The sequence below is a fragment of the Oreochromis niloticus genome, linkage group LG20, assembly GCF_001858045.2.
Source record: "Oreochromis niloticus isolate F11D_XX linkage group LG20, O_niloticus_UMD_NMBU, whole genome shotgun sequence".
NCBI classification, from domain to species: Eukaryota; Metazoa; Chordata; class Actinopteri; order Cichliformes; family Cichlidae; genus Oreochromis; species Oreochromis niloticus.
Genome location: NC_031984.2, coordinates 14490653 through 14518588, shown reverse-complemented (window position 1 = coordinate 14518588; position 27936 = coordinate 14490653). Strand labels below are relative to the sequence as shown.

General features: G+C 39.8%; 1 protein-coding gene across 15 annotated transcripts in view; it reads left to right on the top strand.

Moving 5' to 3' along the window:
* The first annotated feature begins 5023 nt into the window (after nt 1-5023).
* tmcc1a (transmembrane and coiled-coil domain family 1a) overlaps nt 5024-27936 on the top strand; it is a 46668-nt gene continuing 23755 nt past the window's right edge. The window contains exons 1-5 of one of the 15 annotated variants that reach the window (XM_025901599.1): nt 5024-5129; nt 6083-6164; nt 12403-12517; nt 17125-17170; nt 17570-18490. In XM_025901599.1, the coding sequence (XP_025757384.1) occupies nt 17816-18490 (675 nt within the window). In that variant the 5' untranslated portion in view covers nt 5024-5129; nt 6083-6164; nt 12403-12517; nt 17125-17170; nt 17570-17815. The other 14 variants (XM_005448704.4, XM_025901602.1, XM_025901600.1 and 11 more) reach the window with 14 other exon arrangements.

Sequence of the window (27936 nt, the reverse complement as noted above, 5' to 3'; positions counted from 1 at the left end):
GTCTCATTTTCCTCTGCTCTGCTTTCATTTATGCCACATTAAATCAAATCAATTTTGTCCCTCCACCAAAGGATTTTTTTTCTGTTTATATATTCCTCCATGTTGACTTGAGTGACAAAATATTCAGTGACATTCAAAGATGGAATCTGAACCCATCAGGAGAATCATACAAACAATATACATATGATATATTGTCCAAAAGACTCAAATGGTTAATGTTCCCCTGCAAATTAAAAGTGTGATTCACCATTTACAAAATAAAACAGCTATTTAGGTTCTTTTTTTTAAGTCACTTTCTTATTGTTGGTGTGAATAGAGAGCAGGCTGAAATTGTAAAGTAAGTAAAGAATAATGCATTTATGAAGAAGATGAGATCTCTTTCTAGAATTAGTTAAAACATGCCAGCAGACTGAAGCTGGTATCTATATCTTATGGCAAATAAGATGTGGTGCAACAGCAATATGTTTTTTTTTAATTACAAAGTAAAAATTTTTTAATTTAAAACTATAAAATACCCCAAAAATGGGGGGGGGAGAGACCCTCATACCTACTGGCTCCTTATTCCTCTTCCTTCAACTCTCCCCAAATGGCTAGGCAAAATGCTTCCAGGAATCTTTCTTCAATTAATTTTTGAGCCGGTCATGCAGGTTGTATCATCACCTGTAACTGCTTACAGCTTAATACTGAAGATGAGTTTTTCTTTAATCTAACATAGCTTAACAGCAAGGAAAATACAGCACAGAAAGATTAGCTCTAGGACATTAGCTGCTGTCACCAGCATATCTGCTTCAACATTGCCACCTAGTGGAAAAACTACCAGCATCGAAAAGGACAATAAACCAACAGTTAGTTAATGAATGTCTTCAGACGTGATCATTGTTTCTGTAACTGAATGAAGGATCTGTCGGAATATATGAAACATGCAGATACACTGATCGAAGATGTATTGAAAGATGATGATCAAGGGACATTCACAGTTTATTATAAATAGAAGAATAGATATCAAATGTGAAATATACTGCACATACTTTGCATATGATAGCTGCCTTTAGAGTTCACCCTTACATCATACGTTTAATAGTTTAAAACTCATAAAAGTGGCTGCTGTATATTTACTAAATGTCATGATTACAGTGCATTCAACACCTATTAGGTCTAAAATCAAAGGCAAAAATAAAAAGAATAATTTTCAACAATAATGTTGGTGATACAGTATTAAGTTTCCATAGCTACCAAGGCCATGAGACAGAAACCTCACACTTATTATCCAGAAATGAAATGCTTCTAGCAGCACGTCATGCTGTCCTCCAAGCTGGTGAGAACTGAAAGATTGAAGTCATGTTGAAACAGGTTTTATGTGAATTTGCTTTTGCTCTGGAACAAGACCTTATGAAATTTCATTTGTCAGGTTTATAGGTTCAGTCTGCTGGCATGTGAAGGGTAAGATTCGCAGAATAAAGATGTTATTCTGTTGATCACGGAAGTACTAAAAAAAGGAGACGTGAGAATGGTTAGTGGTCTTTGATAGATAACTGGCAAAGGTTAACAGCCTTTGTGTCTGTCAGTTATAAAGGTTAAGTCACACTCAGCAGTGTTCTCAATGAAAGCCACTATTAGGGATAAAGAGAAGTAGTCATTATCGAGCACATCTCAATAGGGATTCTCAGTAAAAAAGAACTATTCATTTCTCCCCATTCATACTTTCTCAGTCAATCTTAATTAAAGCCACTATAATGCTGCTATTTCACTAGACCACGGGTCCTCAAAGTACATCCTGTGAACCAATGGCAGCCTTTTGGAAATGTTTTGTGAGGCCCGCAGGCGTGACATGAAAAAATGCACTACTGTACATTTAGTCCACCCACAGTTTATGTCATACATGAACAGTAACACGGCAGTACATCAAGACAAGGATTTTTCTTACATTTTAACTCTCTTCTTGCCACCACAGCAGACTAAACCTTCCTTTGACAATAATATCCAAGCAATGTAAATTTGCGAAACCTATATCCTGTGGTAGAGTAATAGCCTGTCCCTTATTTAGTGCAATGAAAAGTATTTATGCTCTTTCTGATTTCTCAGTTTTTTGCATATTTGTCACAGTTTAATTCACTTCACACTTCAATTTTTTGGATTTTTAGGTAAAGAAAACCACAGGCAGTTTGGGTTTATGTTTGTCTAGTTTTAACATTTATTTGATAAACATGTAAGTCTGCCAATTGTGCAAGTAAACTGTAATCGGTCTGTATCAATGACTGTAGACTGTAGAAGTTTTCTACAGTCATTGGTCTGTAGACATTACAAACTTAGCAGTACCTCTACTGATACCTTCAGTGATGAATTTAAATGACAAGTGGGGATAACAAATACAGAGTCCCACATGAACAGGAGAAAATGACACAACAAATTGTTTTGGGATAAACCAATGACATACTTAAAGAAATGTTAGCACTACTAATTTCTTATTGATAGAAATAACCTTGTTTACAAGGTCACCAGTTCTGTTTTTGTTCCTGTCACAGCCCACCTCAAAGACAGCAAGAAGAAAATGGGAGAGTTACCAACTATGAAAAATGAAAGTAATGATGTGCATTTTGCAGTGTAAATGAAAAGCCAGAAAAAGTAAAACACATGCTGTAATGAAGGCTAAAAGAGCAGGACTCTCCCCTCAGATAATCAGAGACAGTCTGCAGGTGCTGGGAGATTTATAGGCCAGGGCCCACTAGCCCCAGATGTTGTTCATATGACCTAAACAGCAGGTGCATGACATAGACCTGCACATTCTTGAAGAAAACAGAGACCCCTAGTGCTCAAGTGCCTAGGGGTCAACACATTGCTCCTCAGTGAACAATCCAGCAGATGAGTGAAGAAAGCAAAATATTCAAAGTTTTGCTATTACAGCTAAGAAAATATTTTTTTCTTCATCTATGACTATGTATAGCACAGTCTAATTTTTGCTTTGACAAAGTAATCACCATGGCTTTAGTGTGTCAGTAGTTTACTGTCCACATGGGTTAGTTACAGAGAAAATCCCCAACAATCAAATAACCCCTATGAACAAGATATTGACGACAGTGGGAAGGAAAAACTCTGACACACTGTTAAAGTAAGCCAGAAATGAATAATAACAAAGATTAAATGCAAAGTGGTGAAAATAAGTGAGTGAAGAAGACACTAGGTGCATCATGGAAAGCCTCCAGCTGTTTATCATGGGGGTTTCCCATGTTGTGGTACTTTATGGGCCGTCAGTACTTTTGCTTGAGCATTTTTGATCAACTGAAGGCTTTTCAGGGAGTTTTTATGACAGCCTGACAATAATGGATTACAATAGTAATAGCCTGGAAGCAATAAATGCATGAACTAGTGTTTCAGCACTGATGTTCATATCCCGGTCAAAAATGACTTAAATATTCCTCACAGTGTTGAGGAATGCTGGAGGCCAAAGGTAATGCCATTCAGAGTAAGTATCTGGTTAGAGACCATGTTTCTAAGATTTTTAATCGGAGGTCATCCAGACCCATTATGCCAGTTTAAGTATGTTATACTTTCGAATGATACTGCCAAAGGAAAACATGTATAATGTAAATAGAATTGGTCCTAGTACAAAACCCTGTGGAACTCCATAATTAACCTTTTTGTGTGAAGAAGACTCCCCATGACCAAACTGGAGGCTATTAGAAAGATATGATTCAAACCACTGCAGCACAATACCTGTAATACCTACAGTTTATTCTAATCTTTGGCGTAAAATATTGTGGTCAGCGGTATAGAATGCTGCACTGAGATCTAGAGAGACAAGTACAGAATGAGTGTGCGCTTAGATACTATAAGAAGCTCATTTGCTACCTTAACAAGTGCTCACACGTTCACCGGGAACTTGTTCTTGTTTTTAATATGACTGTGCAAGCATTACACAGTTTTCAATATTTTATTGCTGTCATTTTATTACGCTTATCTGAAAGACAAACTAAGATAATACAAAATTACTTTATTGTCACTGCATGATGTACAGATTACAGTGAAGTTACGGTGCATTGCCTATTACGCAATTGTAGAGTTACATAAAAGAGTGTATTGCATGGGCTAGAGCTAATAAATAAATAACAGTGCTAAATATAAACCTGCACAACTGAACGGCCTGTCTATAAGGTGGGTGAGTTCAATGCTGGGTTCACTGTGGTAATAGCTTTGAGGTATGTACTTACCATTATTCTTGTGGTTTGTATCTCTGTAGACCTGTATCTCTGAGGGGAAAGTTCAAACAGTTTGGGCGCTGACTGGTATGACTGTACACCTACACCTCGGAGGATGTAGGTGTCTTGCAAAGTAGGGAGATGTGTGTACGGTATTTTCTCTGTGGTTCTTATGTCTCTTTGCAGAGCCTCGTAAAAGCTACTGTTGCCATACCACACAAACACCTTGTAAGTCACGAGCAGAATAGTAATGATGCATGTGATTTGGGCTATTTAAATTGAATTGTCTTCATGACAAGAAATGTTTTTGTTTTTTCAGCTTTCCGTACTCAGTTTTACAGACATATTTTCCAACTCATAATTACATGAACACTCTGGTTTAAGATGCACTGTTAATCACTGAATGAACCACAGGACTGCAACGACATGGCTAGTTCTCACTCCTGTCAGACAGCGATATGCATATTTCACTACTACTACTTTTTGGGGTAACTTTTTTTCAGATCTAGCTTTCGTTAACTATAATAACCTTTTTTTCCCCCCAACTTTATTGGAAATTATAAAGCGAACAGTCAGTCATTCCAGTTCAGTTTGTTAACTATAATAACCTTGTAACCCTAACTGTGCTCTAGATGACGCTTTTGCGTAACAAGAAAACAACAACCATGGAAAGAGTGGCGTTTCGCTTGCTTGTAGCAAAACACGGGGCTCTCATGGACTTGTTCCCACAAGCTTTTTTGTGACAATATACTGTATCAGTTTTCAAACATGCGAGTGAGTCATCTTTACCTAACACACTTTTCGGTTTCCTTTCCGCTGTTACGTATTACGCCATGACGTCAGCCGGGAGAGGGCGGGCGCGCTGAGGGGTGGAGGGCACTCGGAGTAGGGGTGTTGCTCGTTGAACGTCAGCTCCAACAGTTAGCGACCACCCATGTAAGTGTGAAATAAATTTTTAGTCGAGTTTTTTGGGGTTGTTTTACGGTCAGTTTGTGCGTGTCTGTGATGCGTTTTGGGTCTCCGTAAGAGTGTCGGTGCGGAAATTGCCTCGTATTACCAGCTCTGTGTAAGGACACACTAACGGGACTGTCAACCTGAGTCCGTTAACACACTGCTTTCGCTTACTGACAGCACTTCACCGGCACTGAACTAATATTTGAACGATTTTAAAAGCTTATTTTTACTTATTTACACAAGAAACTTTGTCTCTGCGTTAAATGTTGCTCAACTCGGAATTTTTCGACTCATCTTTCGTAATGATCGCTATATATTTCATATCCGTGATTTCTTCATTAGTGTTTGTATGTGAGCGTTATTTGTTTTTGTTTTTTTGAAGTGAGGCAGTCATTAAGAATTAAATTAAATATGTGGGATACTGTAGTTTTGTACAGTAGGTTTGTCTTGTGTAGCAGGAAATAAGCAGCGTAACAGAGTTAAACATTTCCACCTGCCATTATGGTAACATCATATCATTTGCTTTATTGCTTGTGAAGTTGATGGTAGGATCTTAATCCCAGTTAATTAACTTTTAATTTATTATCCAGCTGTCATATTAATGCACCTCTGTGCCTTGAGATATTAGCCAGGACCTCTCACTTGATCAAATTTCAGTCATTTTTTCTCTAATGCAGACTGATGTCCTAAAGACATTTCATGGTCTGATAAGGATGGATATCTGTAGACTCATTATGTCTGAAGCCTAGTATTCTTTGCAGAGGTGCATTTTTTCCCCCTGCAGCCTATTATTATCAGTGTCTAGGAGACAGACAGAGCCACACATACACACGCACCGCACAGGCGTATACTCAGGCAGGGAGAAGCAGTGATGTGCCAAGGAAGCGTTTAGAGGATTACAGTTTCCATCTCACTTTTTGTGTTCTTTGTTGAAGACCCGTGGGCCTGATGTAGCAGGTCCTCATCTCCTCTGCAGTGAAGGAAGGCCACTCCGGTGTCATTATAATGGACTGAAAGGTTTGTTTTCAATCATTTCTCATTTATTCTGATAGGTGAATCAGTCTCTGCAGGGATGTAGAGGGTTGGAAGGGTTTGGTGTGACATGATGTATCCCACTATCTGTTCAGCTTACTCTGCTAAGTGGCTGAGAGCTTGGCTGCCCCTTCAGGGCACTGCTAACACAGCCATTCATGTCTCACTCGGATGGTCAGACCACCATGATGACGCTGCCCCCCTCCTCCTCCTCCTCCTCCTGTTCCTGCTGCACTCACATTGCGCCTTCCCTGTTGGGAGCTTAGAATTGAGAGTTATTTTACGTGTTTAACATGTTTGTATTGCTTTTTTGTGTATGTGTGTTTGTGTTTATTGTAATAATGCTTACACAATACAGCTCCTTGCCTTCTATAGATGTAAATGGTGCCTCCTCTGATCTTAGCACAGTTTAGTGTAACACTTCAGCTTAGGATGTGGTGTAGATGTGCCTATACTAGATCAGGTCATAAGATTAACACAGGCTGCTTTATTCTTGTCTGGCTGTCACAGGGGTTTATTAATTGGCTATGCATGCAGGAAGGCTGCATTTCCTGCAGCAAAGCTGCAGATGCTGGATCAGAAAGATAAAATGAATCGGACTGTTGTAAATTTATGCATGTAATAGATTTGTCACAGTGCTTGAAATGAGTGCTGTGTTGAAGAGATTTTTTTGATAGAAAAAATAAGAGGCTTTTTTCCTGTCTTGCTTTCGATGTTGATGCACTGTGTAACGTCCCGTCATTTAAAGAAAATTTTTTCCTTGAATGTATATGATTCTAACTCAAATTGGATGTGATCGATAACTCAGCAAGATCAATAACTAAAATAACTTCCTGTCATATTTTAGTTATTATTCTACATGACACTAATACATCCATAACTGTCCCTTTTTTCAGTGTCATTTGATCTATATTCAGTGTTGTTGTTACTATTCTGCTGCGGGATCTCTCAGTCAAAAAGATAAGAAAAGCTGTTGTGTGATTTTGTTGTCACAAGGTGTCTGCACAAGTCTTTAAAACATCTTGTGTCTTAAATGCATCTTTACTAATAAAAGGTCAAAAAAGCATATTTTAATGGTAGTCTTCAGGAATAGTTCTCCAGCCTTCTTGGACGGCATTCAAAGCTCTTTGGATGTTGGCTGCCTTTTATTCTAATCTCTGTCAAGGTCATCTCAGAATTCTTCAATAATGTTGAGGTCTGAGCTTGTGGGAAGCCAATCCATGACTGAAGTTTTCCAATATGTGTTTTTTTTTTCTTTTTAAATCCAGGTATGTCTTTACTCCACTGGCAGTGGTGTTTGTGTGTTTGAGATCATTGTCATGCTGATAAATAATTCTGTTGGTAATGAGATGCTTTCCATATGGCATTGCACTGTGCGACATTTTTTTGTATTCATAGTATCATCAATTTTGACAAAATCTCCAGCACCACTGACTGAAATGGAGTCCAAACCATGGCAGAGACTCCACCATGTTTACAGATGGCTGATGGACAGCTAAACCTCTCTCCTGACCTCCTCTGTACATAATGATGACATTTTAAAAGAAAATTTAAAATTTGGATTCATCCCTCCATAAGACCTGTTGCCACTAATTTTCAGTCCAGGTCTTGTGTAATCTGGCATGCCCTAGCCTTTTCTCCCTTCTTCTCTTCCTTAAGAATGGCCTCTTGACAGCCACCCTTCCACTGACCCTTTCTGGTAAGCCTTTGATGAACAGTTGATGGATCAACTGAAGGGCCAGATGTATCTCCCAGGTCCTGTGTCAGGTCTTTTCTGGATTTTTTTCTTATTTCTTAAGGATGTGATTTTCAGATACTATCTTTTTTTGTCCTCCACTTATCCAGTTTCCTCAAGTTTTTTAGGGACATGACAAAATGCAGAAATATGTGTAAGTTTTAAGATAATAGCTGTTTATGAATAATCTTTGGCATTATTTGTAGATGCAGCTGAAAAAACAAGAATTCATTTGGTGTTTTCACAACAAGCCCCTAACAAAATTCTCAAAGATACAATTTAAAATTGGCTCTTTTTTAAGTTGTCTGTTACGTGTAGGCACAACACTGATTTATCCCTTGAGTTAGGTCCTTTTTATGTCTAAATGATACACAGATCAGTGTAAAGTATCTTAACAAACAAAAACAAACTCATTCAGGTATGAAGACTGGACTGAAAATGAGTAAAAAAGCAGCCAATGTCCAAAGAAAAACTCTAAACAACTGTCAGAAATCCTGGAGAACTGTTGCTCAAGACCACTTTAAAAATTACAGGACAGTCTGGCTTTTTGGAAGTAAAGTAACAAGAAACGAGTGGTGGCTCAAGCCTTCCAAAGTACTGTACATCCTTCATAGAAAAAATATTTTTAAGTCTGTGCTTTACAGTTTTCAGGTTGTTTCCAATGTGCAAAAATAGTTAATAGTAAAAGTGTGACTAACTTCACGATTGTAGCTCAGTGGTACTATTATATGACTCATCTATTCATAACAACCCATTGGCTAATGTAGTTAATGTTATGTTGCAGATAAAGCCATCAGGCATCCTGGTGTTATTTGTGGTCAAAACAATCATACATGAAATAACTTTATGACCATGTTAAACATCGCTGTAATGGTATCATACACAACTAAATGATGTCTGATGCCACTGAAAAGGGAACAGAACGAAAGGACGCATTCAATTTAAGTGGAAATTTTTGGATAAATGACACAAGTCAACAAAACACAATATCTGTATCATTGTTTGTAGATATTTTTTAATGTGAAAATTTTACATGCTATACCTTTAATTAAAGGTACAGTGCTACAGTGCTTGATTGAATGTGCTACTTTTTTTTGGGTGTTCTCATTTTTTGTCCCAAATCAAATACATAAGACCGTAAACTGACCCTACATGTATGAGTACAGCGTTAGCCCTGTGCTAAGGTTGTATCTAGCAGCTCATAGGGGTGCGGTACTTGCAGGGTGAACTGTATATACTGTACATATAGCACTTATGTAGTTACGCAATGCCAACATTCAAATTCAAATGTTATTTGTCACACAACAAGTCACACAGATGAGTTATGAATGGGTGCTTATGTGTTCTAGAATATTTGGCAACATTTACAATTAACTGAGCACAGAAAAAGAATTGGTGTCTGATTATTAATTGTTGCTCTCTGCTGCAGATGAATATGTTGTGCAGAAACATCAAACATAATCATTCAGTTAGAAGTGTGTATAGTACCATCAGCAAGCAGGGAAATGGTGAGCAATCATGCCTTTGTTGCTGAACTCGTGTCATTCAGCTGGTGAGGGCAGCAGGACGGAAGTGTGTATTGCAAGAGGGAAATGGATGTATGCCAGGGCTGCAACTAACAACTCTATTGTTCCTTGATTAAACCTGATTAAAATTATACTTTTTTTTTATTTATCAGTTGATCTATGGCAGGATAATGTTTTCTTGATATGTCATCTTTTGTCTAAAATCATAAACAATATATTTTATTTGCAGTAAAAAGTGATTTAGACTGACTAAGTGTTTAATCAAGTAATCACTAAAGCTCCACTGTACTCATTCATCATGCTGCTGGTTAAGATTATCACCATTATATCCATTTGCACGATGGAGTGTGTTAAAACACTAATGCTCTTCTAAAGAAAATGTATATTGGGTTCATTTACCCCTACTCAGTGTTGTTGCTGAAGGATGACTAACATGACAACAGATGCCCCGTCATCTAATGTTGGCTTTGTAGAGTTGTGTTGCACAGCTTTAAGTCTCTTTGTCCCTTTTTCTAAACAGATGCATCAAAAATGATTAGTAAGGGATTCAAAAGGATTCACATAATCCCCTTTTTTCAGCCCCGTGGAGTCTAAACACTCTCAGCATCGTTTGTGCAGTGATTTGGCTCTCTTCTCTCAACAACAGGTTGAGCCTTTCTAAATACAAAGTTAGTCTCAGATAAGAAACACTATTTTTTTTTTCCTCTCTGTCTCATAGACCCACACTCACCCTCTTTCACCCTCTTCCGCCTACGTCTGCTATTTGAAAGCCCACAGAGCAGCAGAGGTATCATATGCAGCTTAATGTAGATAGTTTTTTTTTTTTTTTTTTACAGTAAGTCTCTGATGCTACCAGGGGTTCATGTTCAAAAATAATGCTGTAACTGTGGACGGACTGAGTTTATTCTTCCCAGTGGGACTGACTCCCACACTTCCAGAGTGAAGGTGAAATTCCTTTATAAAGGCTGTGGTTTCTAGTGGCAACAAGCTGCCTGTTTCCCTCTGATCCCTTCCTGTTTGAAGGCAGAGGGAGAAAAGAGCCAGAGGTCACGTGGAATCACAAGAGGTTGCACTTTAAAACGTGTCTGAGGTCCTTGTTTTAATGCAGCATAACTTATTTATTTTCTAAATATCTCTTAAAGCAGTTGTTAGATACCTAAATCAACCTGTTCCTGTCCCAACTTGCACTAATGAACCCCATGGTGATAGGCTTTCAGTAAAAGAGTCAGGGTGCAGTCCCTTTTTGATAAAGTTAATCTTAAGCTAGTAAAAGGTTTTAGCTGTCCACTTTTAAACAAAATTTAAACAAATTCAGTGGACGAATTGAAAAGTGTCTTTAAGTTTGCCTTCCCGTAACAGTATCCTCCTCCTGAGCACAAGTGGTGGAATGGTTTTAAAAACAAAAAGAGGAAATTTTGATCTATTAAGGCTTAGATGCTCTCTAATGTGAAGAGCTAAACCTTATAACAAGTTGAGATACACATCTGTAGTTTTGCACAAATGAAGTACATCAGATTGGTGTTAAATGTTGTATGTTATGTTGCATACACTCACAAGACTTTATTGGGTACACCTTACTTGTACTGGGTTGGACCTTTTTTTGCCTTTTTGTCTTTTTGTGGCATAGATTCAACAAATTGCTGTAAACATTCATTAGAAATTTTGCTTTATGTTGACATGAAAGCATCTCCAGTTGCTGCGGATTTGTCAGATGCACATCCATGATGCAAATCTCTCCTTCCACCACATCCCATAGGTTCTCTGCTGGACTGAGATCTGTGACTGGGGAAGCCATTCACGTACAGCAAACGCATTGTCATGTGCACAAAACCAGTTTGAGATGATTTGAGCTTTGAGACATGGCAAGTTATCCTGCTGAAAACAGCCATGAAAAGATTGGTACGCTGGCTATACATAGATGGACATGTTTAGCAGCAATACTCAGGTAGTGGTGCTAGATTGGTATTAAGGGGCCCAAAGTATGCCAAACAATGATACCACTGATAAAAGCCAGGACTGATGCCTGGTTTAATGTTGTTTACATCAGATTCTTACCCTACCATGTGAATGTCACAGCAGAAATCAAGAGTCATCAGACCAGGCATTTTGGTGAACCATTGTTTAAAGCAGTCTGATTATCTTTTCTAAGAGAACTGCCACTTACTGGATTTTTTTTTTTAACGATCATTCTCTATAAACTCTAGAAATGGTTATGAGGGAGTTTATGAAATACTCAATCCAACCTATACTCAAAAGGCACAGCCAGGCCTCATTCAAAGTCACTTAAATCACCTTTCTTAAGCATTCTGATGCTCATGTTTGAAGTTGAACAACATAAGACAAGTCAGTATGTCCAATATGGCCTACCTGGGTCTGGACACGCTTTAAAAAAACACACCATCTCAAGAGGTTCAGTTCATGGTTAAATAAGGGTTAATAAATAAAATATGTATGTTTCCCCCCCTTTGCATAAAACTGTACAATTTTACTTTTCTCCTCATTTTAGTTTGTTTACGTCTTCTTGACTTTAGATGGCAATCATTACAATCCTTTGTGTTAAGTTTCGAAGGTTAGGAGGGCTTTCATCTTTCAGCTTAAGTCTCCTCCTACAGTGTAAACTTAATATTGTTGACCCACAGCCTACGTGCTGAGCCTGATGTCATGCTCAGAGTAAAAGATTCAAGGCCACGGCTTAGATACGCTGATCCCCAATAACACCTCTAGTGGGCTAAAGGGTGTCTGGTTACCCGGGGCCAGAGATTTGCCATAAGATGTGTAATAATGCAAATGATTTCTGAATGCATAAAATTGCTCTCAGCTGTAGTGAGATGCCCTACAGCCTGATGACTTGGCAGATTTAGCTCTTCAGTTGCACAAAGTGTGCATTGACCCTGACATGCATTCGCCTTACCATTCCTTATGGGTGTGCGCCTTTAACACAGCCTCTGGTATGACATTTCAGCTCGTGTGTAGGTGGTTTCCAGGCTGTTGACAGCTGATGATGACCTGCCAGAGCTGAGGAAATACGAGACATGTTGGTCAAGTTGGAGGTATTACTACTGTTAAACACCTATCAGGTTAGTAAGTGAAGGCCATATTATAGGGCTTGAAATGATTTACATAGATTGGAAACCATCTTATGACAACATCTGTCTTATTAGTAAACAGCAAGAGAGTGAGATCCTCAGTACCTATACTGGTTGGACACACTGGTGTTGTAGTCAGTATCAGTGTGACTATCAGTGCCATGTGTGCTGTAAATAATTCATTCAGGCACTTGTTGTGGTGTTGAACACAGATGCAGAGGTGTCCCTTAAACAAAGCTTCCTCAGTAAACCTACGACATCGTCCAGCATAATGTTAAACCAGCAACCTGATTGTGACTCACTGCTCATCTTCAATTTTCTTCCACATCACTACCTTGCTGCCTAGATTTGTTGATCAGCTAGCGTGGTTGTGCAACCTATACCTCAGAGATATAATGGTATTTATGGCCCTGTACAGTCACAAAAGACCAACATAATGGCTCCCCTGTTCTTTGCTGTTCTTTTTATTTGTAGCTTCCCGCCTCACAACCTGTTACATGCTCGACTATTACACCCCGAATACCACCTGCTGTTTCTCTTGTTCCCATTGTGTGTGTGTGTGTGTGTGTGTGCGAATGTATGTGTTTGAGGTTTTCTTTTAACATTTTCTTTTCATTTATTTTTAAAATTTTAATGCAAATATACAATAAGAGTCAGGTTGGTAACAGAGGGTATTCTCTTAGAAGATATAAAATCTGCTATATTGGACATTTTAAGGTAGACTATGAAGTACACTCGATTTTGCTTTTTTTTTAGCATTCATTATATTTTTGTGAGTAATGTGTAAAGATTACATTAATTCAGTTCAATTCAGTTTTATTTATACGGCACCAAATCGCAACAACAGTCACCTAAAGCTGCTTTATGACCATTAATGCAGATAAACGGTGCAATTGTCCAGTGACAGCCTCTTGTGTCATTAAGTAAACACAGATCTGTTTTTTTGACGTCTGCGTGCAGGAACAGATGATTGCACATCTTCCGGTTTGTCCTGTTCCTGGAAAGCTGAGAACAACTTTGGCACCAGAGCCTCCCCGAGGGTTTCACCTTGCACAATCGGGTGTTGTGCCTACCCTTTTCATAGAACTTCCTGCTGTACACCTTCTCATTTAGACACATTGTACTGAGCGCCTGGGTTGAACCTGACACGACCAGGCGAAACACGCCACAGACGGCTGGATGCCTTAGATCCAGTCGGGCCCGTTCCAGTGCCTGTGTAACCCTCTGTCTCTCTTTTCTCGCTTACACACTCTCTCTGTGTTGATACAAAGAGTTGTCTCTCTTATCACACTTTGTGCAGTGTGCTGAAGTCATCTCCTTCACTGTCACAGCTGACACAACTGTGCTATTCTCTGCCACCCAACCACACACACATGCACACACGCACACATGAATAGAATAACGATTGTTCCTGTTTCCTGCGTATGCTGTCATTACACAGCTGTTGAATGAGATACGGTCCATTTTCCATCGGTCAAATGCATCACACACAAACACACATGTAGATACATCCACTTGTACCCAGTATAATCCTTGCTATCTTTTTTTTTTCGCTGTCTTCCTTCTCTGTCTCTGTCTGATGCAAGCATGCACGCACATATTTGTCCACGCACGCAAACGCAAACACCGACCGAGCTCTCTGGCCTAATTCCCCTCTTATTGATGTGTGTCTGTCAGTGAAAGAGGCACAGCACAAAGAGCAGCGATGGGCCTGTGTGTGTGCGCTCAGAGCGAACAAAGAGCGGTCTATTCCACGCCAGCTCTCAGACTCTTCTGGAAACACTGCATTTGCTTGTTTAAGCTATAGCCATATTTTGAGTCCACCAACTGTATGTTCAGCAATGAACAACAACATGGCTGCTTCAGTGTCAGTGAATGCAAGCCAGATTGACCTCTACTTTGGGTTCTTCATGCACAATGTCCTGTTTAGGAACAAAATTTAATGGCACAGTCCTCATGTGGCAAAACTTACATGTAGATATTTTAATTATGGAGCTCTTTCTCACATTTTGCGTATTTGCAGATTGTCTGTTTTATCATTTAACTGCTGTAGCGCTCAGTATTATTGCTCTCGAGCTCCAGCCCTTTTTAAATAATCATGTTTTATTATTTTTGTGTAATATTAACAATAATGGGTGTCATTTTTCGCAAACTGGTGGTGAATCTGTGTTATAAAGCCATTTTGTCTGAATGATTCTGCAGATGTTTTCTATCCAGAGAGCTTAAATGAACATTTACAGCGTGGTATATAATATATTGCCAAGCAGAGCAACTGAACAGAGAGAAAGAGAAACCTTCAATAGAAGATGATAGTTTTTTATGTGTTCATCACAATATCTTTCATTTTTTAAATTGATAAACTGAGTCAAGTTGAGCCGAGCTTTTTCCTCTATTTCTCCAGTTAAGCTGGCAAATGAGAAGAGGACAAATGGCAGCTCAGTTGACTGGTGTGAGACACAGTGTTGTGAACAAGAATGTCTGTGTGTATTTATATGAGGGTGACAGAGTTCCAGAGAGGCCGTTGTTCATGTGGTGATTTGTGATTTACCTTTGGCAGCGTTGCAGAATTTCTGAGCAACATGCTGACTCACACAGGCCGCTGACCCTGGTTGTCACTGACGCTGTTGATCACTGATAATCATTATTATGTGGTGAGCAATCAAAATACATATTTTCACTAACAATTTCTTCCAGTATCCTGGTCGGTATACAGTCATGAAATGAAGTAGCTTATGTCAGAAGAAAACAGCTGCTTCTAAAGATCCATCTGACATTCTAATGTTCTCTCTTCATAAAGGTGGATTGGCAAGGCTTGCTTAAACTGAACAAAGATGCAAGCATCAAGTCTGACAATAAAGGGTTGTCCTCTAAAGACTCCTCAAAGAGGATTTGGTTTGATAATGAAACTGCAGGCAATCAAGAAAACACCCAATCCTGTAGTTGGGATCAGCCTGGGGATGAAGAAGGGGATTTATTAATACAGATGGATGGATGGATGGATGGGTACCGGGGTTGAAACAAGACTTCAGTATCAGCTTCAGGATGGGATTCACTTTTATGCCTTTACTCGCAAGCTCTGAAACAAACTTAATGCTTCATCATCAGTGATTCACAGTTCCCTGTCGCTCACTGTGCCAGCGGACGATGCATGTGCGAAACGGTCTTCAAATATGCATGTATTATTGAGTACGGTGTACAGCTTATGCATAACTTGTCACCTTCTGTGAGAAACAGCTCAGTTGGCGAGCTTGGTTGCATAGAAAACAACATATTTCGAGCACGTCATCATGCATCTTTATTCAGTCTCATATTTAGTCTCATCATGGGAAGACTGTATCCGCATGAGATCAGCTGAAGAAAGTTGTTTGTTAATCTAAATAAAATCAAAATCAAAATAGTCTGCACATTGCACAGAACTGAATTCCATCATCAAATATTTATATTTATTAATTTAGTAAGAGATGTAAAGTTAAGTATTCCCAGCAGGATTGGATACTGCAATAATTTGATATTATTATTTATTGTGGAATACTTGCCAGCATAAAAATTGTAAGTACTAAATTTAAAGACCCTAGTTAGCACAACAATATTAGGAGTACAGCCAGCAGCCAGCACTCAGGTGACTAAAATAAACCTGCTTAACACCTGTCTCACACTCTCTGACTCTCACTCTCTCTCTCTCTCTGGCAGGTAACAGTTGCACTTAACTGATTGGCACCGTCCTATATCAACTCATAGCCTCCAAATTAATCATATTAGAACCCTCTGGCCTGAATTTGTCAGTCAAGCTAAGAGATAAGATTTAGGCAGTGAAAGTAAAAGCATCTGTGTGCATGTGTTTTACCTTGCTGAATTAAATGGAATGTTTTTATGTGCATGAATGCATCTTGTTTTGGTGTTGACAGTGTAGCTGTTGCAAGAACTGACATGACACTTGCATATAGCTTCATCCTCCACACCCTTCTGTCTGTTGTGAGATGTGTGTGAGTGAGTGTGTGTGCTTGACTGATAAACCTTGCGTTATTCTTTATGGGCAGGCAGTGCAGCTAAAGGAATGATATAGTTTGGGTATATAGCTGTGCCTCCCCAGGGTTTTGAATGTTCTAGACTTGCTTGCTTGTTTTGCTGTCCTTAATGGGAGGGAGACTCAGGCTGCCTGCCCATCTATGAGGTGATCACTGATCAACCAATAAGGAAGACTGCTTCTATTTTAGCAGGTGTGTTCTCTGTTAGTTTTGCCAATGACTTGTATTGTGTCAGAAGGTGCAGGATATCATGCACTCTGTGACACTATATATGTTGTTCCTGGTGAGGAAATCCTTGTCCCTCGATACTTCCTCAGGGCAAGGACAAATTGCCTTTGGGGATTTGAAATTACTTCCTTGAGAAGCACATAAACACATGCAAACATACATAAAGGTGTGCCTCCCATTATCCTAGATCTTCTGTTCGGTAGAGCGTACATATTCACAGGAACTGATTGGAATCAGGAAGAGGCGCTGATATTTCTTATGAAGTCAACGACTGATGATTGAAACTCTGAATCTTAAAAATGACTCAATCTTTGGTCTTTTTCCATCTGTCCATCTCCCTCTTAGGTAACCCAGAAGAGTGAGTCACATTAGAATGACAGTTTGGCTGATGGTAGGTGGGTTTTTCTCCTTCTGATGTTAGTCATCATCTTTTTACCCTTCTCTCACTCCTCTTTTCATCTCCTCCTTTTTTTTTTACTATTCTGATTGCTTCCCATCCAGGCTGTTTATAATCTTAACCTGCACACTTATGTATACTTTATTTTTTGTCTTTTTCTTGCCTCTTTTGTGTTATTGTACTTGTGCTAGTTGTGCTAGTTTGCCAAGATCCAGCTTTATTCCTACTTAATAATTGATAATGACATATTGAGATTGAATTGATATCAATTATTTTCAAACACTGGAACAAAAATGTTAAGATGCAAATGTTGTTGATGTGAAAGTTAGGGGTTGCACCTGGATCTAGGTACCTTTTCATCCACTCATAATCCATCTCCTTTCTCTCTGTTAGACCAGAATGACCACTTGTTCCTGAGTCAAAGATGCATGCTACCTTTTGGATCCCTCTGACCGCCAATGAGCTGATCCAACCCTCCCATCACAGTCCCATCACCACTTCCACTGTCCTCTGCTGTACTCTGCTGTTTTCTAGTCTTCTCCCCTCAGTCAGTGATCTAGTCTGACCATCTGCATGCCTGACAGAGAGGAAGGGAGGCATTCGCAGGTTGTTTGATTGGACAGATTCTCCCTGCTATTCATGAAGTGTCAGCAGGGAAATATGCAGCAGGGGGAGAAAAGTCAAATGGAGCCAGAGGGGGTGGGACCCAGTTCAGGTTCTGTGACAAGGGGGTCACAAGGCTCAGGTTTGAAGAGGGCCTTTTCCGAGTCAGATCACCCTTCCTTGATTAAGATGAGCCAAAACGCCAGGGCGAGCGTGGGGGTTCTTGGCCAGGGTTTGAAGCAGCTGTTCCAACAGCAGCGTAAACGTCTCTCCCTCTCTCGCTCCACCATCACTTCCTCATCATCCTCCTCATCTTCCTCTGTGGTGTCAGCATGTGGCACTTCCCCTTGTGCCCCCGAGGATGCCTCAGGGTCTTGTTGTCCTGACTCTGACATCTTCTCTGCTCCTATGGTTCCTTCTGCAGCTGGCCAGGGCTCAGCCGCTGCAGGCATGATGAGGCGTGGGACCAGCCTGCAGAGCCGGCGAAGTAAGGGTTCTGGGTCGGGATCTGGGAGTGGAGATCGTGATCCTCTTCTGAAAGGTAGCCCTCAAGCCCCGCAACGCCGCTACACCCATGATCCACAGCAGCATATTAGCCGCCCACGCTCCTCCTCCACTACCGATACCACACCCAGCAGCCCTGCCCCAGGATATTCCAGTGGCGATGCATTGCTGTCATCAGGTTACCAGTCCACAGAAGAGACAGACAGGGTAGGTGACAGCAGTCATTAATCATAATCACTACACAAGTTTATCGATGTGCCTCTTTTTTCTTTTCACTAGTGTCACACCTCATTTGTCAGTGAACTGTCAAACAAAAGCTGAGGTTCATTTTGCTGCTAATGTAAATTTCCCTGCTGTTCAGCAGCGAACGCTCTGAGATGGGCCTGCTCTGTGTCATTACTGCTGTTGGATTTTCCCAATGCTGACTATTATTCTCGCAAAATTGAGCTATTATTCAAGGCCATATGTCTAGCTTGCTAGCAAAACACATGCACACACATGTGCAGCAGATATAACAATGTACTCCAAGGTCTGGCTAACTTTACTATCAAGAGAGACATTTTCGAGCAACTTTTGACATATTATAATAAAGGTGGCAGCCTATTAAATATAAATTTGCACATTAACCTCAGTAATAGGTATAAATAATTCAAATCTTTTACCACATGTGATCACTCTGCAGTGGGCTGTTTGCATTTTTAATTTTATAATATAATAACATATGTTGTGTTGCATGTGTAAAAATACAGAACTAAAGCATCAAAAAAAGTTTACTTATTATGTACTTTTATTTATTCACTTATTTATTACCAACAAAACTGAACAATATATTCTATTTTTTAGCCAAGAGTCGACCTTTAAAGAAGAGTGACTATAAAGATATTATGGCCAATTTGAATTCTACCACTCGTATTTTAATATCTGTTATTTCAATATATCCGTTTATTCAGTATACTATATTCTCCATCCTCTGAGTGTGTCCTCTCCCTGGATGTGGAGAAGGCATTTGACCATGTAGAGTGGGAGTATCTATTCACAAGCTTAGAATAAAATTTAATTTTGGACCTAAATTGGATAAAATTGCTATATCTCTGCCCTTCAGTCCATCTTTGATTCCAGCCACAGAGCAAGCATTCCAGTAAGCCAACATAGAGGCAGTGAAAGTGAATAAGTCTGTCCACGTATTGTTTGGAGTTCATATCTACTGGTTACTGAAGTCATTTAATTGTGTATACATCTATGACAGCCATGAAAAATGAGATTCATCAAAATTAAAAGAATAACACAATCAGGCCACAGACATATTAAGTGTTTCTTTAAAATCCTTGTATTGGCTGCACATTTTTGCAGTCACTTAAATGATGAATAAAAGTTCAGATGTTGAAAAAAAAATCCAATTAATTTCCATGTTCATATTTATCAGTTAAAAAAAACTAAACCAAAGTGAGCCACAAGAGATGGGCAAAAGAGCTGCATGGGACTCCAGAACAGCAGGTTCAGTCAGTGTTGAAATATAGGCTCAGGATTAACAATAGGCACATGCCCATATGAACACAACTAGAGGTTTAGCTTGTTTTAATTTAATTATAAAAAAATCATTTTCTATCATGCATCCACTTGAAGTAATAAAGGTCATAATCCAGCCTTTGTTCTTTGTATAAATACTTTCCAAAAGTTTATCTGAAAGTAATTTTATGTGATGCAGATTATGTAAGTGTCCTGTAAAATGGGGCTATTTTACCTGTTTGCATCTTTGTTTTACAGCAATTCCTTTTCACTGAATGTACATAATAAATGGTTTTTTAATGACAGGAATCGACAACTATTCCCGTGTAAATATAGCTGTTATTATCAGGCAGTGGTGAAAACTTAACAGTACCCTTTGCATATGAGTCTCACTTTGAGTTTTGGTTTGCCCTACACTTACAGCAAATGCTACACAGTCAGATTTTCTACACATCGACTCATTCAATGATTTTTCTTTACTCAGCTTTTCCAAAGCTCTGAAATAAATTATATGGAACATATTTCAAATGTACTGTTTAGCTTGAAGACAGCTTTCTACTTTCTGTCTTAAATAACTTTATTAGGTTGTCACCTGGATTGCTAAGCAATAAAAAAAAAAAGTTAAATTACTTTCCCACCTTATTACTGTGCTGTCTTTATGTTCATTCACAAAAGTACTGTAAGGTGTGGCTTCTATGAGGATTGCATGAGGAAAGGAAGATTAATAGTTGCTGCAATTCAGTAGTTACCAGCTTCAAAATTCACCTATTAAGTAAAACTTGTGTAATAGATTTGCAATATTTTTGATTGCTGTGTAACTGGATCATTAAGGGTAGACTGGTGTGACATTTCTGCAATGTCTGTTCCTTAAACTTAAATCTGACTTTTTCACTTTTCTCTTCCACAAAAAAGGTGATGTTTCAATGACCACGAAATCTCGTCCCCTAACTTGTGTGTTAATTACATTGACATTGCTCACTGCTTTGTTTTGTCGCTTTTTTGTGGTGCAAAAAAATTAAAAACTGCAGACCCCACAATGTGTAAGCCATTGATATTCGTTTTTTTTTTTCCATTATTGGCTTGTTTTCCGCCATTTAGCTGCCGTTTCTTAATGGAAGTGCTTTTCTCTTCCTAATTTGCTTGTAAAAATTGACCTTAAGTTCTGACTTTAACCACCTTTGGTGTTCCTGACTCCAGTTGTTTTTCATGACCACTAGAGGGCGCTGTTAGATCAGCCTTCCTGCTGTGAGCAGCACTGGGCTTGGTTCATGTGTTGGGAGTGTTTGCTTTATGAGCTCATGTTTGTTGTAGACCAGACTGATCCTTTTGGTTAATGAAGTAAGCCATGCCAAGAAAAAGTATCAATGTGTCTTAGACAGAAGGATGTCTGGCTATCTGGCTTTTAAGCCAGTGGTGGGGAGTAAGTCTAGACCAGTGGGCCTTGATATCCACATTAAGCGGCAGCCTATAATGTGTGAGCTAAATTTAGTAAAGCCCTCTCCTCTTTCTTCATCTGTAAAACCAAGTATACTTCATTCCTGCATGAATGACCTCACCTTGAGTGACAGAGCAAGGCTGAGAGCCAGACATCTGTGCTCCATTAGTCTTGCTGCTGTGATGGATGACCATCAGGCTTTCTGAGTTCTGCTGCTTGACCTTGACAGAGGTTATAACCTGTCTGGCTCTTCTCTTAACTACCATCATAGTCATGTCTCCGCAATACAACACAGCAATGCAATTAAGGTTATCGAGCGGTCGCCGTGGTTACCCTGAAACTATCTTCCTGGGACTACGCCCTGCTTACGTTGTCATAGTAACAGCGTGGTTGACCTTGGAGGTGTGTGAGGTCTGCTGCTAGTGGAGGTTGAGGGTTGCATCAAGAATGATGGATGTTCGGTGAACGATCAATTTTCTTCATTGATCGTCGCACTTCTTTTTTCTTTCTTGCTTTCTCCCTTTCTGAACATTTTCCCCTCCCCTCTCCCCTCATTATTCCTCTGTCTTTCCCTCCTTGTCCCCCTCCTCTGTCCCTGGAGAGAGTTAATACAGATAGTCAGCTGGTCCCTCCTCCTTCTCCTCCTCCTCCTCTCCAATCTCCCCCTCCTTCCTCTCATCCTCTGCCACCACCTTCGCTTCACCCCACCCTTCAGCCTACTGACAGGAAGCAGGAGGCAACCTTGCCTTGTCCTAGATGAGTGAGAGCTGTGTGTGAATCACTTCTGTGTTCAGAAGAGGATGTGGAGGGTTGTGTGCATGTGTGAACGTAAGACCTCATTTCATCTGTGTTCCAGATTCTCTGAGAGTGTGTGTGTGTGTGTGTATTTATTGAAAATCCTTTGTGTATAGACAGCCATGTGGTGTGAGTATTTTGTCTGAGTGACTGTATCTTGTGAGAGAAAGAGAGTTGCTCAGGGGATCACTGTGAATATGAGTAGAGGGCAATACGGCTGAGCTGTTATTATCTCCTTTTGCTCTCCCTCCCTCTTTTTCACCCCCCCCCCCCCCCCCCCCCCACTTGTGTTTGCATAGTAGACGACTAAAGCGGTGTGGACTAGAAATGTGTGTGCACATGGATCTTTGGAGAGGATGGTAGCATGTGTGCCTTCGGCGTGAGTGTGGAGTGTACTATGTGAGGCGGTGTGTACTTTGGTAGGATATCAGCAGAGAGGAGTAGAACAGGGGATCCAGCTGTGGGTCCGTCACTCAGGCAGTCAGGATGGTGCAGCGCTTCAGTCTTCGTAGACAGTACTCCAAGGTAAGCTTAAACACACTTGGCTTTTTTAGTCACTAAAACCATGTGTCTTCCTGTCTCCATGCTACAGATCCATTCACAGCTGAAGCCCGGTTTGTATTACATTTTTGCTGCCAGCCTTGTATTATCTCTGTAATACTTGTGTCATGCATTACCATTTTTCCATCTCTCTCCCTTTCTTTATCTTCCTGCTATTTGATAATATGCCAGAAACTGGGGATTCTTTGAGTTTTGTTCAGAAGAGCAGTCAAAATGAACAAACTGACTCTGTCATGTGCAGAAGCAGTTCATGATTAAGTATAAAGCATTGTTTGCTCACTTCTTTGATATCAGCAGTCTTTATAGTAAACTGATTTTCTTTTGATCCTTCGTTCGCTGTTAAGCAATTCAGTCCATACAGTACCAGAGTGATCAGTGTTTGCACTTGATCTTCGCTCTTGTTAAACAGTAACTCATTCTCCAGTGGTAAGATTGGTAGCATGAAGTCGATTGGCGCCGTTACAGAGGGACGTAATTATTGGTAAATGTTGTGTTTGATTATTGCTTATTAGGGAGCATTTATGACTCACTTACAATAACACTCCGTTGGCTTTGCTCTAAAACTGACTATGGGTTTAATTTATCTCTCCCCTGATGCCAGTGCTGTTAAACGGAGTAGAAGGCTTGTGTTGGAAATCAGCAGCAGGTCCGTTAAAAGCCTGCTGTTCTGCAGGTGGTGCTCAGCCTGTGAGATATAATTACAATTAGCTGCTGATTAATTGATTGACTGATTACACCCATACTATTTGTTTTTAACACCATGTTATAATGCTATCATAAGAGGATGTGGAGGGTTGTTGCTCATGTGCTCAGAAATGTCAGCGTGTACATGCGCAAATGCTCCGGGCAGACAGATGCACGGTGTCACTTTTAGAAAGACTAGAACCCAGAGTATAATCTGCTCTAGGTCCTATTCAAAGAGAGATAAAGCGATAGAGTAGGAGTAAAACGATACAGAACGTGAAAGGCTACAAGGTGCGAAATTCTCAGCTTCAGGAAGGCTGACTCATTTTGGACAGGAGATGGTGAGGGACAGCCGAATAGACTCTGGTGTGATATGAGCTACTGAGTAGAAATAAAAACTCCAGCCAAACCTTAAGGCTACTTCTCTCACACTAAGAGTTTTGTATCTGAGAGAGATGAAGCAGTCTTTGTCTTGGGAGATCATAATCTCCTCCAGGGCCTGTCTGCGAATGCTCACTATCTGCATCCCATCCAAAAGTGGGCTGTCGGGAATTACTGGAAAGGAAAGAGGTCGGGTAGGTGACCCCTTCTCTTTCCCTTAAGCCACGTCTCCACATGCACACCTGTGTTCCTGTTCATTCTTTGTGTTCTGTTGTTTATATTTTTATTTTGGCATGCTGTGCTCTGCAGTAGAAGCCACAAATCTGCACAGTTTTATAATTTGCTGATTCAAACTGAAAATGCACTCAAATGTGTGTCTTGTTATAACTGTATCGTAAGATAGGATGTACTTTTTTTTGGTAAGTTATTTAGTTATTAAATGGTTTAAATTAGCTTATTATATTAAATTGAGTATATTTTACATTTGTTTTGAATTTAATACAAAAATTTTGATCCCGTAGTAATTTTCAGTAACAATTTGACTGAAAACTAAACATGAATCTCAAAATATATGCAGCTCTTTTGCCTTAGTGACAACATTAACTCAGGCTGGCAGGGACACCGTGAGCTTGTGCAAAACCTGTTGATAAATGTTTTCCTAACACGATATGACAGTGTTGTGTTGTCTGTCTTTCTCAGTCTTATTCTATCCATCCATTTTAGCCAGTTGAAGGTCTCTGGGGGGCTGAAGCCTATCCCAGCTGTCACGGGGTGGAAGGTGGGGTACACCCTGGTCAGGTCACCACTATATTGTAGGGCCAACACATGCAGATAGACAATCATTAGCACTCACAGTTACACCAGTTTACTTAACATACATATCTTTGGGCTATGGGAGGAATCCGGAGTACCCAGAGAGAACCGGGGACGGGGAGAACATGGAAACTCCACACAGAAGAGCCCAGCTGGCTGGTGGATTTGAACCCAGCCAGACCACCAGAAGCTTTGCTAATCTCTGCAGCACTGTCCCCATGTGCTCAGTGGGGTTAAGGTCCAGTGTCCTTGATTTTCCTGGCTTTATTTAATTGTTACAAAGCTTTGAGGCATGTTAGGCTTCATAATCGTGTTGTATGAATCTTTCTCTAAAAAGATGGATGCACCAGAGGATGTAGCATCTCTGAAGCACAGGTTGCTCTTTCTCCTTAGTCAAATTGTCATTCATTGAGTCATGTAATCAACTCCAGACAGTGATTCTTTATGTATTGATAGTATCATTGTCTCTCATTAAATTTACCAGTATCACCTTTTCCATTCAAACACTGTGAAATGCAGGCACGTTTTAGCATGAGGTTTTGCTATTTCTTTTTTTTTTTACTCTCCTGACATATAGTTTAGAGATAGCTGCTCCTGCTCTGAGCTTCTTTTGTTGTTGAGTCTTAGTTTCTTTATTTAAGAAGAATTTTGTTGAATGAATAAGGTAAACATCTTGTATCTATAGCTTCTTCAATGTGATCAGAGACAAATTGATCTCTGACTAGCAGCCAGTGTAGGAATCCTAATATGGGAGATACGTGGTACATGATGAATCCATCTAGGTGTCTGATGACTCTACAGTTGTTGGATGCATTGATTGGAGGATGTGTTGTAATACCTTCCCACCAACCGCAGTATCTTAGGGTGGTGGGCAGCTCTGGGGACTGATGCGAACTGAACTGTCTGCAACTTAGTATCACAAAATAACAGATCTGAGGGTGGGTTGGAGATCCAAAAAGTCCCCATTACTCCTCTTTCAATAATGAAAGAGTTCATTCTTTTCTTTGTGGAGAATCCGGTCCTTCTGTAGTCTATAAGGGACATGTGCTCCATTGGGTTTCCATTAGGTTTTAAATCGGTAAGTGTTGTAGCCAGTTTCAGTGTGTGTTTTCTGTGGTCAGATTGTTAATGATGTCTGGGAAAGTATAGATGTTTATGTAATAGCTTCATTTGGGCTCCTGGTTCACATAGCCTATTCAGGGAAATCGCAAATGCACTGGTTGAATAGAGGAAGTGACAGATTTTCATCTATATGTGGATCTCTCTGTTTGTGGTCACATACATCTTTTACTCTTTCTGTGCTGACTTTTGACATTTAGTGCACCTGAAATTTGTAAGTGTTTGCAAATTCAAATTAAACTCCTATGGGGTTTTTTTTCAAACATTAAGTTACTGCTAAAATAAGTCTAACAATTATTTGTTTTCGGTTAATCAGCTGATAACAGGTATTTTAGCTTCTTAAATCAAAATTAGTCATCAAAATTAAACTCATTAATTGAAAAATCCATAGCAGCTAATTGCTTTCACACTTCAATTATGCATTTATGATTGGTAATTTTAACAGCTGCCCCTAATAGGACTGCTTTTTAAAGTGTTTGTTAAAAGCAATGACTCGTTAAAGAAGGGTTGATTTTTGTGTGTTGTTGTGTCAGTGTTTAAGAGAAAAGCAGAGAGGAAAAGTGTCGGTGGAAGGACCCAAACTTCACCTGGTCCCCCGAGGCTTGTTCCGTCCCTGCTACTTTAACATCCCCATCACTGCACTCCCATCGTCTCTCACCTCCTCAGGCTATTGGCTGTGTGTTGATGAAAGCGTTTTTGACCTTTGCATCAGGACAGAACAGCTCATCCTTGAACTATTTTAGTGACATTGAGTTTTTTTGAAATCTGCAAAAGACAAGCATGATGTCTCGCTTACCCAGAGTGCTGATGCAAATGAATGGTAAAGTCTTAACAAACCCCTGCCAGAGCAGATTGCCCTTTAGTCACAGGCAGTCAGACTCGTGTATAATCAAACAACTGAGTTTCGATTGACTTTTAGCAAAGAGAGAGCGTGTGTTTGTGTGTGTGGACGCAGGGGAGAGCCACGAGGATGATGAAGCATGTGCTCTTAGTACACACTGGAGGTGATCTCATCCCAGCCTGTTCACTAACCACCAGCCTGTAGCAAATTGGTTTTCAGGCACTATCTGTGTGTTTGTGTGTGTGCTGTCAGGGCACCATCATGACTATGTGGTTGTTGACTTTAACTATGACAGTTTATTACAGTGAAATTAGGATGCAGCATAAAGCAATCAGTTGGCAGCTTTTGATGTTGTTGACTTTCGGGCAGACACTGAAATTTGTTCTCAAATGCTTCTGTCTTCCTTAACTTTCCCCTCCTAGCATTGTAGGGGAAAGTTTTCATTCCTGTCATCATTTCTCACTCTTCTTCTTTCGCTTATCTATGAAAACAAAGTCTTCTCTTCTGTTCATGTAAGTGTGTAAATATTGTCTTATCTGCTTCTTCTGAGATCATTAAGTTCAACTAAAACATCAGTGATGTGTTTGTGTTGTGGTTGATTTAAATTCTATACTGTGGCTGATCATTGATCACCTAAGCAAACGCTTATATCAACAGTGAATTTAATACAATGGATGCTCTGTTCTTTATCACATCCTGTTTTGAGCTCTCTCATTACTTGTATTACTTGCTAGCTGTGACTTTTGTGTGTCTGTGCAAGTATTTGATGTGTTTCCTCAAATAAGCATCCAATTCAGTCAGGTTCTTCACCACTACGAGACACCAGAACATTTTCAGTGCTTGACTTGGCTGATAAATGTAATTCTTTGGCAAGATATTTACTCATCTGGTGTTTTGGTGTTTCCAGAGATTGCAGTAAGGTCTCCCCCACTTCTTGACACTTTGGCAAATTTGGAGTCTATAATGACCTGCCAACCAGTAAGTGTCATGGCACATCATACCCTATCCCACTTGGATGCTTTGTAAAGATTACTGGTAGAAGTGATGAAGTATGATTATTGTGAGAAGAATTTGTGTCCAATTTTTGCAGAACAGTATGCGGTAAGGTCACCATTTCAAATTTAACCAAAGATATATTTAGAGATATTTCAAACTGTCATCTTGGACTGCCCAAAATCATGCAATATACATGTCCGTTTGCGGATGTGTGAGCGAATGTTCTACATTTAAATGATCTCTCCTTTTATGCAACTACCTGTAGTTCTCTATTTATTTTTCAGACTCTGAGATTTCTACACTCGTGGGAAATCTCATGCGGTTTCCTCCAGCATCTAAAATTAAACCCGAAGTTTCCTTTCTGAACAAGCATGTAAATCTGCTACACTGCTTGTTACTAATGTGTCACACTTCCTCAGCAGCTTTTCTGACTTCACTGTTTTGATCTCCACACCCCCCTTTACCTTGTCACTGTTTTCCTTGTTTCATGTCTTGGAGGCAGTCCTTCTTAAGCGCTCGCTC